At 44.1% G+C, this 14,628-nt stretch overlaps 1 protein-coding gene across 26 annotated transcripts in view; it reads right to left on the minus strand.

Moving 5' to 3' along the window:
* The window catches only part of PPFIA1 (PTPRF interacting protein alpha 1), a 119,541-nt gene that overhangs the window by 28,158 nt on the left and 76,755 nt on the right, over positions 1–14,628 (minus strand). For 10 of the 26 annotated variants that reach the window (XR_012422917.1, XR_012422918.1, XM_065527820.2 and 7 more), the window contains 5 exons: positions 9,211–9,362; positions 7,845–8,017; positions 7,082–7,175; positions 318–399; positions 10–210 (listed from right to left, as the gene is read on the minus strand). Coding sequence is in view for 23 of the 26 variants with exons in the window: in XM_065527820.2 (XP_065383892.1) it covers positions 10–210; positions 318–399; positions 7,082–7,175; positions 7,845–8,017; positions 9,211–9,362 (702 nt within the window). In the remaining 3 variants the exon portion in view is untranslated. Of the gene's footprint in view, positions 1–9; positions 211–317; positions 400–7,081; positions 7,176–7,844; positions 8,018–9,210; positions 9,363–12,557; positions 12,588–13,548; positions 13,666–14,628 lie in introns of all 26 variants that reach the window. The other 16 variants (XR_012422916.1, XM_015434319.4, XM_074012939.1 and 13 more) reach the window with 3 other exon arrangements.

The raw sequence follows: 14,628 nt of genomic DNA on the forward strand, positions 1-14,628 counted from the left end.
TGAACGTACCGTTCTAGACGTGGGTGGGGCGGACGGGCTGGTCAGCGACATGATCTCCTGGATGGCCAGCCTCAGCTTCAGTCTGTGCAGGGGGTTGCTGATGCCGATCTCACGCTGGATCTCCGTGTCGGACAGGGCCGACATGATGGCCCCGCTTTTCACATTTGCTCGGCAGGCAGCCACATACCAGGCTGGCATCCCAACCCAGAGCTGGAGGCAGAAAGCGGAAGGCAGCACAGTGAGGTACAGTCTACAAGGCAGAACTGCAAGTTCACATACTGTAACCCATGCAACTGCGTGTTAAATGAAGGACGTACCTCCAGCCAGACCACAACCGTTGGCCCGTCCCATTGGGCAAAAGGTAAACCTTGTCTCCGGGCTTCCTCCAGCAATTCATGCCTACAAAGGAGAAGATATTGAAAATTAGAGAATCAGCCAGGCATGGTAGCTCACACCTGTAATCCCAGCTCTTTGGGAGGCCGAGGCAGGAGGACCACTTGAGCCCAGGAGTTCAAGACCAGCCTAGACAACACAGCGAGACCCCATCTCTACAGAAAATTTTAAACATTAGCACGGTGTAGTGGCACACCTCTGTAGTCCCAGCTGCTCGGGAGGCTGAGGCAGGAAGACTGCTTGAGGCCAGTAGTTCAAGAGCAGCCTGGGCAATATAATAAGATGCATCTCTACAAAAATTAAAAAAGAAATTAAAAAGAATTAGCCAGGCATGGTGACGCATGCCTGTAGTCTCAGCTACTTGGGAGGCTGAGGTGGAAGGACTGCCTGAGTCCAGGAGGCCGAGGCTACAGTAAGCCATGACTGTGCCACTGCACTCCAGCCTAGGCAACCGAGTGAGACCCTATCTCTAAAAAGCAAAAATTAAAACCAGCAAAAACAAAAACAAAATCAAGGAACCACTATTATATGCATATATAAAATAAGTTAACAAAGTGTTCTGAGCATTTGCAAAAGTCTAACAGTACGCAGTCTGCCCTCTGTATCTGTGGCTTCCACATCCACACATTCAACCAACTGCAGATCAAAAATATTCAGTGGGAAAAAACAATAAAAATCAATGCAGCACAACAGCTATTTACAAAGCATTTACATTCCACTGGGTATTCTAAGGAACCTAGAGACGATTTGAAGTCTACAGGAGATTATGCCTATGTTATATGGAAACACCGTGACATTTTATACAGAAGACTTAAGCTTCCATGGATTTGGGTCTTCAGGAGGGGTCCTGGAACCAATCCCCCACAGACTCTGAGACATGACTATAAATTCTCATCATTTTCCTTTCATCTTCTACAGTTTTACATTATCAACACCATCCATTCCACATTAGTTCTGTGCACACTACAAAGAATGCCTGAGTGAGAAAACACTGAATGACTCCCTCTGATTCCCTACAGAATCCCCACCTCCTTACAGAATCAAAAAATTATTACCAACTTAAAAAACACCAGCAGAGGCTGGGCGCGGTGGCTCATGCCTGTAACCCCAGAACTTTGGGAGGCTGAGGCGGGCGGATCATGAGGTCAGGAGATCGAGACCATCCTGGCTAACACGGTGAAACCCCATCTCTACTAAAAAATACAAAAAATTAACTGGACATGGTGACGCATGCCTGTAATCACAGCTACTCGGGAGGCTGAGGCAGGAGAATCACTTGAACCCGGGAGGCAGAATTTGCAGTGAGCTGAGATCATGCCATTGCACTCCAGCCTGGGTGATAGAGCAAGACTCTATCTCAAAAAACAAACAACAAAAAAATCAACAACAACAAAAAAACAGCAGCAGAGCCTTCACATCCAAGGTCTAGGACATTCAAGGAAAACAATCACAATTCCCTTTTTAAACAATGAAGACAACTATCTGGAAAGAGGAAACCACACCTTGGTCTAAACAAAGTAGCCTATCTCAATGAGAATCTTTAAAAATGTTCAGCATTTACCCAAAGAAAGAAGGAAAAAGAATATTGCAGCTTTTTAACACTACAATGTTATGATCTAATCTAGCAGGCAAGCAGTGGATGGCTGTCTCTACACTGCTATTTAGCTGATTACTTGCTGAATCAAGTCACTGGGTCATCTGTGGCTTAACCCACAGGCCTCCTACCTGGGAGATTTGAAACCCTAACAGTTTTCTCAGTGCAGGGGAATCCTGAATGCAAGAATCCATGTGTCACTGGTGACCACAAGGAGGCAGGCAGGCGTCAGTCCTGCCACAGATCTCTTTATATGATCGGAAATATTCTATATGCCTCATTTTTAAATACCCACGATTAACATAATGTTGTCTAACATAGGTATTTGAGAAATAACACTATAAGCTTGGTGAATCTCATTTTATTTCTCAAGTGTTTACCTACAAGGCTTTCAAAGAGGCTAATTGTTTAAAAAAATAAAAAGCCTCAGAGAGAAGATGCCATTGTAACGGAGAGGACACGTACATTTGGTTTGCACATAAAGATATCCCCAAGTCATTTAAACATCCCTAGGCTGCTTTTAGTCCATTTTTTCTATAATAATTTCTGTAAGACATACCACAGAATCTCTTATTTCTAAAAATTTGATATTGGCTCTTCAATACATTTCAATAGCCGCAGACTTTTCTTAGGAGTATGAAGTGGTATCGCAAGACGTGAAATGAAGGGGTTGGGAGGAAGGGCACACTGCATGGCACCAGTCACCAGGTGGTGGCTGAAACCCTGCTTTCCGTTCCCTTGGGACAAATGCCCCTCAACGACAGTCAGTAGAGCTTCCTTCACACACTGGTGGGTCTAGGAAGTAGTACAGGTAATTCCTGCCACATCAATCCCAGAAAAAGCTCTGAATGCTGACTATCTGGTTAACTGCTAAGGCCTTGAGCATCCGTGGCCTGGCCAAGGAGCAAGGAGGATCTGACTGCTGCCAAGTCAGGAGGGCTTCCAGCTTATGCTCAGCCTTGGCACTCTGCCAGAGACTTCATTTTTTAACACGTAATAGATACTCACTGTAAACAAAAATAACTGTCAAAAAATAATCCTTTACTTCTATTACTTGGAGACTGGTGTACACTGTCCTGGACTTCACCAGTACCGTCTTCCTGGCAATGATCACTAGCTTTTATAAAGTCTTTTCCAGAATGGAGACGCTTCTGGGTCCAGAAGCAACAGTGGAAACACTGTTAAAACAGTGGAGGTAGACGGATGTGTGTAAGAGTCACAGGAAGTTAGGAAGAAGGCAGAGGAGACCCCATCTGGGTGGCAGGCCCAGGCCTCAGTGTGTGTCCTGGCTCCCCTCCCCTATCAGACCAGTCCATGATCTTTAAGATCAAACATGGGACCTTACCCCTGGGCTGACACTCCAGGTGGGAACACCAGAGCCCCTGTTTTCTCTGGGGGAACTGTTCCAATTATGGAAGAAGTCCCCTGTGTCGAGGGGATGCAGAGTCCAGAACTTGGAGATGGCTGAGGCCACTCCACCCTGGCCCTCTGGGCTGTTCCTTTACATGAACAACTACATTCCTCCTTTATTGCTTGATCTCAGACTTGGCTCTTTCACTGGCTACTGAGAATGCTATAATGCAAAAAGGTCATATAATTTGTGAATAATGCTGTACATTTTATAATTAAGACATAGCATAATGGTAAAGTCTTTCATAATGAGAAGCTTGTGTGAGTTTTTGCTGATCAAACAGTATGTAAGGGATAGGGAGGAAGTACTTTCATTTAACTATCCAAACTAAATATATTACCTTGCTTTCATAAGACTGAAGCTGTTCAATCCCCTGCACCCTGCACACAGTGAACAAGACTTGCTTTCACAGGTACAGTTGCCACCTGGGTGACAGAGCAGGACCCTCTCCAAAAACCATAAAAAAATACCACCACCACAAGTATGGTTCTGTGACCCAGCCACAGCCCCTCCCACGCTCCATGGCCATGGCACACTGGCAGAATCCTGAGGAAAGACGTAGGCTCGCCCTGATGAGAAATGGATGGAATCAGCATTTCTCATGCAAAACTAAAAAGATCCTTGGGCCAGATGTGATGGCTCACACCTGTAATCCCAACACTTTGAGAGGCAGAGGCAGGAAGATCACTTGAGGCCAGGAGTTCAAGACCAGCCTGGTCAACACAGTCAGACCGCTGTCTCTACTAAAAATAAAAGTCAAGGCCGCAGTGAGTGGTGAATGTGCCACTGCACTTCAGCCTGGGCAACCGTGCAAGGGCGAAAATAAAAAAATAAAAAGATCCTCTCAGGAAGCTCAGCATAGAGCCTGTGGCTGGTGACTGCCCACACTCAGCCCAGCAAATCTCCCAAGTCTGATTACCCTGAGAAAGCACTAGGAAGACAAAAAGGAGAACGTGAAAAGGGAACACTTTAAAAGCAAGGTTACTTCAAGAGATGGCGTTTCAATAACCCTGGGGAATTCCAGAAGTGCTGTGGAATCACTATGCACTATCAAAGCTGATGAACGTCTTTAGGACAGCCAGCCCCGACTTGCGGGTTCACTACCACGTATCCCAGGTACCAAATGCGCCCACCACACTGTGTCTTACAAAACTTGAAATCAGCTTGCTACCAAACTCACCAGGTTCCTTAAATTCTCTGTAAGTGAAAGCATCTGGCTGTGTAAATTTTGCAGTTAAAAGCACACTTTTGAGTGAAATCAGGGGTTAAGAAGAAGAAAATAATTCTGAGAAATATAATTTCATTCTTAAGAATGGCATAAATATTAAACTGTATTCATATAATACTTTTTCTGGAAAACGCAAACTTTTTTTCACATTTATATGTAGATACCTTAGGCCGGGCGTGGTGGCTCATGCCTGTAATCTCAACACTTTGGGAGGCAGAGGTGGACAGATCACTTGAGGTCAGGAATTCAAAACCAGCCTGGCCAACATGGTGAAACCCCATCTCTACTAAAAATTCTAAAAATTTAGCTGGGCATGGTGGCACACACTTGTAATTCCAGCTACTGGGAGGCTGAGGCAGGAGAATCACTTGAAACCAGGAGGTGGAGGTTGCAGGGAGCCAGAATCGTGCCATTGCACTCCAGCCTGGGCGACACAGTGAGAGACTTCATCTCAATCAATCAATCAATCAATAAAGCACTTTTTCTAAAATCAATTTTATCTCAGTTTAAGTGAAAGAAATGAAACTGCCCTCTATAGTCAGACAAATAATCTTTGTACTTGGAAATTTTCCCCACTAAGGAGCTGGTACATTTCAGAACTTCCACATGGATCCCAAGCACAACATAAAGGACAGAGAAGTTTTATTTCACTTCCTCATACTTACTATAATAAAAACAGTAACATTAGCAAAATCTAAGGAATGAAATTTTCCTAGGATGTTTCCAGGAGGCAGAAAGTTTAGTCCTAACATTAAGTTTCACAGGGCCAAATGGCAATTACCCAAGTTATTTTAAAACATTCTTGGCTGGGCGCAGTGGCTCATGCCTGTAATCCCAGCACTTTGGGAGGCCGAGGTGGGTGGCTCATGAGGTCAGGATATGGAGACCATCCTGGCTAACACGGTGAAACCCCGTCTCTACTAAAAATACAAAAAAAATTAGCTGGGCGTGGTGGCGGGTGCCTGTAGTCCCAGCTACTCGGGAGGCTGAGGCAGGAGAATGGCGTGACCACGGGAGGTGGAGCTTGCAGTGAACCAAGATCGCACCACTGCACGCCAGCCTGGGAGACAGAGTGAGACTCCGTCTCAAAAGCAAACAAACAAAAAAAACATTCTTACACAGTTCAAGCATAGCAATGTTCAAATCAGATTTTGCTGTTAAGTGGTTTCTATAAATTTCCATTTACAGGAAACCAAAAAACCTGAGTATTCTTATGGTATTGTTAACATTTAAGAGCATTTTACCTAAAATATAATCAATAAAGTTATTTATAAAGGCTTTGAAAAGAAAACTAAAATGAGACAGATTTCACAACAGAAAAAATCAGCCGGCAACTCTGGGGGCTAAAGGCAAAGGGGCCTCTAGGGCAGAGGGTCCCTGCAGGCTCTGGTGCTTCTGGGAACCAGTGTCTTTGGGCCCCAATTTCCAGATGAGCGTTGGTTTCTCACTTAAAAGTGGCCAGATGATTTTTCCCACACTCAGAGTCATCACACAGCCCATCAAGTTTCACCCTGTCTCAAAGCCTGGCGTTACCATCTTCCACATTTCTCAAGCTCAGGCCTTACCCCATAGACTACACAAACTGCTTATTTTATTACAGAAGTGGCTTTAGTTTTGTTCATCGTTTGTTAGCTCACTCAGGCATTGTCTCAGCCTATCTAGTTCATCTACGGTCAGCCAACACACAACTCACCCCACATCCCAGAAGGCCCAGGGACAGGAACCTGATTCCTCCACACCCTCACCCCGGGGCATCACAATGCCTGTGCTCCTTTGTTGAAAGCCATCCCAAATATTACAGCTTATTGTCAGAAGCAGACTTAGTTTAGAATTAAAACTTAATAAACAGGCTATAAAATCTGGAGTCTCTCTGAGATAAAAGTACAAAATCTATAGAAGAGAAAAAAATGCAACATGACAAATGTTTCAGGCAGATTACTAGCATGAAGAGCAAATGCTGAACGCTGGCAAACAACAGTCGCTGTAGTGGCCACAGTTACAACTTGTTTATGACTTGCTGGCACTGTTTAAATAACTTCATGCATATCATCCCATTTAATTCTCATAAAAGCCATACAAGGTATGTACTACTAGGATCCCCACTTTACAGATGAGAAAACTGAAGCACAGAGATGCTAAGTCACTTCCTCGATGTCACAAAGTGAACCTGAGCAGGCGCCAGGGCCGACTCCAGTGCTCAGGCAGCCGAGTCCAACTCTCACCCATCCTATCTCCTAGTTGGACAACTTTCCAAGACAATAGGGATACCAGTGTGAGTTTCTTCGAAATTTCACAAACACTCTAAATCTTCCAGAAAGTACGGCTTAACTAAGGCTGTAGGTAAAGCTTTCAGAATACAATGTATATATACATAGCTACATATTATAATTAACGAACACTACTTAGGCACAACTGAAAACCATGCAATGAGATGAAGAAATAATACAAAGCTTACTTTTTTTGAAGTTTACGATTTTTTTCAGCCTGTCCTCCCAATTTGCTAAGTCCCAAGGCATCCTGAGATGAATTATCTGTCTCGGAAACGCCAGCTATGAGGAAGCAGAACAGCCCAGAAGTAAAAATCAGCATGACAAAGTTCTATGTTTTCATAAATAGGCGGATGAATATTTGCAGGTTCAGAGAGAAATCATTTCTTTTTTTTTTTTTTTTTTTTTTTTTTTTTTTGAGACGGAGTCTCGCTCTGTCGCCCAGCCCAGGCTGGAGTGCAGTGGCGCGATCTCGGCTCACTGCAAGCTCCGCCTCCCGGATTCACGCCATTCTCCTGCCTCAGCCTCCTGAGTAGCTGGGACTACAGGCGCCCACAACCGCGCCCGGCTAATTTTTTGTATTTTTAGTAGAGACGAGGTTTCACTGTGGTCTCGATCTCCTGACCTTGTGATCCGCCCGCCTCGGCCTCCCAAAGTGCTGGGATTACAGGCGTGAGCCACCGCGCCCGGCCCGAGAAATCATTTCTTAAGCCTAAGTTTCTGACTAGACAACCAAATGCGCAAGACAAAAATGCTCAAAGACAGAAAACGTGTGGTACCTGAGTGGCAAGTGAGCATAAACCGCTGCTCTCTAGCTCCCAGGCCTTCACAGCCGCTGCTCCCTGGAGAGCACACGGCTGCCGGAGCACCGCATGGGAACTGCTGGCACCGAAGGCAGTGCCTTCCTCCCCGACCCCTGGCTGCTGGGAAGGGTGCGGAAAACCAACCAACCTTGTCCTAATGCTTCTTTGCCAGTTTGTCCAGGTCGGCCCTTTTCTTTCTTGCCAAACAAGCGGCCAATGGAGGACTTGATGCCTTTCTTCTTTGGGGCTTTGTGGAGCGAGTCCTGGCTACTGTTGCTACTGCTGGGATTGCTCACGGGACCGTCCTGGGAGCCTGTGGAGCTTCGAGGAAAGAAAACGGATCTTTACCATGTGCCCGTGTAGGATACTTCACATATTAACAGTTGCAAACTTCCCTACAAGCACTTCCAGTCTCTTTCACACACATCTTCCTCACCAAGTGCATCATGCATGACAAAGGCAGGCTCCCGGTGAGGCCAGCACAGAGACCCATTCTGGGCAGCTGAGACTCTCTGACACGGAGCTCCCCTTCCCTCCAGGGGAGGCCCTGACTCCGCGCCATCAGGTGCCAAAACTCAGTGGTCCGCCTGCTACCCCTCCAGCAGTTCCCACAACTGCCCTGAGCATTACTCTGCTCAGCTGAGAAACGTGGCAATGTTAACTGCCTGAGGGGTTACTGCAAAAATTAACATACATGCCTCCCCTGCATATTGCCTGGCACAGAACCGAAATCCAATGGAGTTTGAAAAAAGAGGGGCTGGGCGCGGTGGCTCACGCCTGTAATCCCAGCATTTTGGGAGGCCAAGGCTGGCGGATCATGAGCTCAGGAGTTCAAGACCAGCCTGGCCAGCATGGTAATACCCCATCTTTACTAAAAATACAAAAAGTAGCCGGGCATGGTGGCGTGCGCCTGCAGTCCCAGCTACCGGGGAGGCGGAGGCTGTGGTGAGCCAAGATCATGCCACTGCACTCCAGCCTGGACAATAGAGCGAGACTGTCTCAAAAAGAAAAACAAAAGAGAGCATAGATGGCATACTAGTAACAAAACAGCTGATTGGTTTCCTGAGTGGGGACACTCAGTAAATGGGTAAGTACAACTTGGAACTCTTCACAGCTTATAAAAGGCGCAAGAGGGCGTCTGAAAGGCACGGGTTGTCCTAGAGGGCGGTTCCAATCCCAAGTCTGTCATTTGCTTGCCAAACTCTCCATCAAGAATAGAAAGCAGTCAATTTGTAGACTCTGAAGACATGAAGTTTTTCCAAAACTTGCTGATATCATTTAACTCCTTCCTTTCCAAACTAAGCTTGCCCAAACAGATATGCATTTTCTGCTGGATTTCACTGTAGCCCAGAGCAGTGGTAGGCATTCTAAGTGTAACATGTAAATACACTCAACTGAATTAACAGACAATTCTAGAAAATCATTGTTTTAGTCAAGAAAAGATTCGTCGATTTCTCAGCACTGGAAACGAAAAGACAAGTACGCTCTGCACGGGGCTGCTGCAGGCTCCTTACTTCCTTACGTCCCTGATGTCCTCGTGGCTGACGGTGTGCAGCGCCCCTTTGGGCAGCCGGTCTAACCGAAGGGCTCTCGGGGAGGAAGGCGGGGAGGTTTCACACTTTATGGTTGTCTTGTCATCTCGTGCCTCTTCTCTGGAAGGTGGCAACTGAAGGGTGAGAGAAGCGCAAAGTCAGTTAATAGCAGACTGTGAAAAACTCAGGCCTTAAATAATAGCCATAAACTTCTTTTGAAAATGGATTCGCTGTGCTTTCTGCCAGCACAGAAAGTCTTGTTTCAGTCTGGCGCCATTCTGAAGGGCCACGCGGCACAGCACCACAGAGCCGTCAGACTCCTGGTCTGCCTCCCCACGAGCGTGCGCTGGGCCCAGCAGGACACAGGGATGCCCCTCATCCTCAGCCTCCTCCATGCAGCCCAAGGTTATCCTAGGCACATTATGAGGACAGTCACTCAGCTGCAGAGATCCGAACAACACCTATAAACCATACCGTTACAAATGTCAGACAGCATTAACTCGCACTAATGAAGAGCCAGCAACGTTTACCTCCTGATGTACTTCGAAAGACACTCTAGAGACGGCAGAAACCTCTGGGGCAAAATTGTCAAATGCCTTTTTGTCTGAAAGGGTAAAAAATAAACAAGGAACAGCCCATGGCCACCCATACACATGTCTATGGCTCATATTTCTCAATAATGTTTGGACTGGACACTATAAATTGAAGCACTTCTATGCAGTTTAAACATTTTTCTTCAATATGGCTTAAAAGAAAATACTTCCAGGCTTATCATTACAAGATGATCTTTGTCAGACTCCCAGGGTTTTTCGTTTTTGCAGTGGAGCATGAATATGCCCATGTGCTGAGGGAGCAGGATGGTGGCAACAACAGTGAACAGACTCACCCCTGCAGGGTCTAGGCAGATCCTGCTTATACATCTGTGTTTTCTGGTTTTGATTGGGACTAGATTTCATAAAACACGTTGAGCAAGCATTACTATAAACAGCAAGACTTGAACGGTAAACTTTATTTTATTAAAAAAATTTTTAAGAGCCAGGTTCTTGCTATGATTCCCAGGCCGGACTGCAGTGGCTATTTGCAGATGTGATCATTTTGCACTACGGCCTCAAACTCCTGTGCTCAACTGATCCTTCTGCCTCGGCCTCCAAAGTAGGTGGGACTACAAGCATGTACCACTGGGCTCAGTTTGAACTTCTGCTTTTTAAATGGGATTGTGTAAAGTATATCAATCCTACTGTAGCCCCACTGTGGCTCAGGGAGGACCAAGTGCATTCAATGCAAAATGGAGCTGTGCTCATTTAGGACAAATCTCAACTGACAGTTAAAATGCAAATGAATCCTGCACCCTTTCCTACTTTCCAGTTACAATCACAAGACAATGAAAGGCTTTCATATCTAGAAATTATCAATATGAAGCTTAAGTTTCAAAATTCAGGTTGAAACAATCATCTGTTTTAAAAAAACAAAACCAAAAACAGGGTACAGGGCAAGCTGACATGCAGCCGGCTGTAAGCTGTTAACAGAGTCTGGGGAAAGCCCCGAGAGCCTGGCCAGCGCTGCCCACCGCATCCCTCCACATGCCACTCTCCGCACTCCCCCACACGCCGCCCTCTGCACTCCTCCGTACGCTGTAGTGGTGTCACGTGCCAGACTTCCGCCTCCATCCCAGCTCAGGCCTACTAGAGAGCAGGGAAGTCCTCTTGGTCCACACCAACACCACTGACACAGAGAATGAAGGCGACAGTCTTCTGTGGACCAGGTCTGGCACCAGGCCTGGCACTCTGCACGCACACCTGGTTTAACCTCACAACCACCCAAGGACTAGGCTCCTCAAAGCCACCAAGCAGCACGCTGAAGTTACCAGTGACCAACAGGGCCAGGTTATCATGCCTAAGTATCAATCAACATGATGCTTCCTTCACTGAGAAAATCTTGCTATCAAAAAATAAAGAAAACACAATCCAATAGAAGTCAGCTGAACTGAAGGCCGTGCTCTGTGTCTTTTGCTGCTGGTGTAAGCTCCTTATCTCACCACAGCCAGCCACAGGTCCAATGCCACTTTAAGTGGCACTGTTCTATCATCATCTTCACTTCTCAGGAGAGCAAACCGAGGTAGAAACAGACCCCAGCTCACAAACTCATCAGTGATTAAACTGGGATCCGAACCCAAGCAGTTTCACTAAATCATCCAACAGAGAGCTCACAGACAGTTGCTGACCAGGTCCCACGCTTTTGTCAGAGACAGATGCCTTTAGGTATCTAAACAGCTGTCCAGTCACCGCATCATCAGGCGGGTTTCAGACACCAGCACAGAATAAAGACCAGAGTGTGAAAGTTATGAGGGGGAGATTTTGGGTCAACATAAAGAACAGCCACCGAGCAGATCTGCTCTTAATGTACTCTACTTCCTTCGAGAACAGGAAGGCCCAATCCACAGTTATCTCTAAAGAGAAGTGGTCTTGGGCCTCCTTCTGTGGGAATGCTGCCAGGGAGGTCAGAGTATCTGAGACAAGTAAGGCTAGATGGTGAAGCGGTCACCTGTCAGATTTTGAAATCAGACAAATCTGAACTCAAATCAGCACTGTGCACTGTGGGGCCTCTCTAAGCTTTAGTTTCCACATCTGTAAAATGGGGATAACAACAGTAACCTCACGGGGATATGTATGGGGATTAAATACGGGTTGAGCATCCCAAACCCAAAAATTTGAAATTCAAAATGCTCCAAAATCTCTAATTTGAGTGCTGACATGATGCTTGAAGGAAACGGTCAATGGAGCATTTCAGATTTTGGATTTTCAGATTTGAGAGGCTCAACTAGTAAGTGTAATGCAAATATTTCAAAATTCAAACAAATCTGAAATCTGAAATCCCTCTGGCCCTGAGCATCTCAGATCAGGGACACTCAGCCTGCACCAGACTGGGGAAACACTCAGCACAGTGCCCAGCATACGGCAAGAGCCCAACGCTAGCTGTGACTATTACAAAAATGGGTTCCCCCGAATCTACAATCCATAGCTTTGCACGAGTAATTTCTTATTTTTAAAACTACGTCTACCATGAATAAGCATGTGATGACTAGAAGGCTAAAAAGGTGAGAGAATGGCAAACTGTTACATTTGTCCCAGTGTTCTGTGAAAACCACTAATGACTAATTTCCAATAGAACCATCATCCAGTAAGGTGCTAGGTCACTTTAGACACCTCCATTAAAATGCCAACCGTTCATTATTATACAACTACATAATGCTGTATTTATGTAAAATATGATAGGTACTCTTCAATACATTATTGAGATACAAAGATACGTTAAATTACTAAATAATTTACCTTTCTACGATGTTTCCTTAAATCACTAGGCTGATAGATGCGTGCAAAGAAATGAAGAGAAACCAGATTTACTATACACTTTGAAGTCAGAAGTTCAAGGATCAGTATAAGCAAATATATTAAAATAGAAATGACAGGAGACACGATTTAGAGAAAATGTAATTGGATACAGAACCATTTTTTCACCAAAAAAGTTAAATACAAGTTATTAAAGGTTTATTAGAGAAACACTATAAATTATTACTTAGATAAAATTCTATTTCTTGTGTTTTATTAAAATATGGCATTCTATATAATAAACGACCCTAACAATCATCTATTCTAAGCCAAATCTCTCTATAACTTAGTTTTCTTTAATAAAATCCATGTTATAATTAAAAATATTCCAACTGATGACGAAGTTACTGCAATACCAATTATAAAACTGAACAAACCTACTTTTAGTTAATCACCTGTTGGACATTAATGTGAAATCCTTACCTAGAATTTGATTTACCACTTCTCAAAAATAAAGTTATTGCTTAAAGCAAGGTATCCTGTGAAAATATATAAGAACAAAAGCTAGCATAATGTTAGGTAGAATCTTTACATCCATCCTATGATTCAAGTAAGATATTTTAATTTAAAAATAACCTATTAGAGACAGCAGCTGATGAGATTCAACAAGCTGATGAGATTTACAGTCTTGAATACAATCATCAGAACCAGAAAGCATACTGTCTGTGTAAACAGCTTCCATTAAGTCTACGCTTAGATAGATTATTTATGTAGGAAACACTTATGAATTACAGAAATCCTACATAATTTGAGTAAAAACACTCTTAAACACCTATGTCTTGCCTGTATCCATACTTACTATATAGTAATACACTAATTTAAATTTATTATCATTGAGAAAAAGATACTTTTAACTAAGAGAAAAGCAACCCATTGATAAAGTCATCACAGCACAGACTCACACATGATCGAACACACACAGTTGCGTGGTTACCTGAGCATGCTGTGAAGAATCGCTATAGCATGGGGTGGAACTGGGAGGGGAGGTGGATGAGTAAACTACAGACTGATGGGGACCTGAGGTCTGGATTAAAAATGAATCTGGAGATGGCTAAAATAATAAAACAAAAGGATGACAGGAAATCAAAACCAATGACGGAAGCATAGAGACTGTCAGCCAGCATACGGAATTACAAAACCAGAAAAAATATATAAACATACACAACTGTTTTTACAAATTCTCTGGACAGAAATAAGCATAAAACCACAAATAAAACAGTCAAAGAGTTTAAAATATTACCTAATTAGATGATGTAAATTATAAAAACAGTATTTCAAAACACTGCAAAATAGACTAGTTACCACCTCATATGCCACTAAAATGATTCACCATCGATTTAATTGCATGCTGGCTAACAACACAACTAAAAATGAAAATAGATGGTAACGGGAAAAAATATGATAGAAGCGCAGTTAAAAAGCAAATCGTCTAATTATGAAATATTTCATTGACAGCATACTGACAAATCCTAAATATACAAGATGGTTTTTTTGTTTTTTGTTTTTTTAAATAAAGATGGGGTTCTCATTATGTTGCCCAGGCTGGTCTCTTAACTCCTAGCTCAAGCAATCCTCCTACCTTGACCTCCCAAAGTGCTGGGATTACAGGCGTGAGACACCGTGCCAGGCCCACAGGAAAGTTTTAAACATTCCTCAGACCCGCACACTTTGCAAACGCCAAACACCAGAAGGTCATCGCATTTCCAGGTGAGAGGTGACCCTAAGCTGCGAAGGGAAGAAGCCCATCTGCTTCCTTAGGGAGCCACGAAGCAGCTAGCTTGTTCACGGCTTCACATGCAGAACCCATTTCGCATGTTTTCCTTTTTTTTTTTTTTTTTTTTTTTTCCGGTAATAGATGCCCTGGAAGCTGGCTGGGCACTCCAAAAGGAAAGAAATGCACTGACTCCCTTTATACATTTTCCCATATACTCTGATGTCCGCCTTTATTTACTTTTGCTAAGTAGTTTTTCCTACAAAACAGAAAATATTTCCCCTTCTGGCTGCTGTACTTTTG

This window comes from Macaca fascicularis, chromosome 14 (assembly GCF_037993035.2).
Source record: "Macaca fascicularis isolate 582-1 chromosome 14, T2T-MFA8v1.1".
Lineage (NCBI taxonomy): Eukaryota > Metazoa > Chordata > Mammalia > Primates > Cercopithecidae > Macaca > Macaca fascicularis.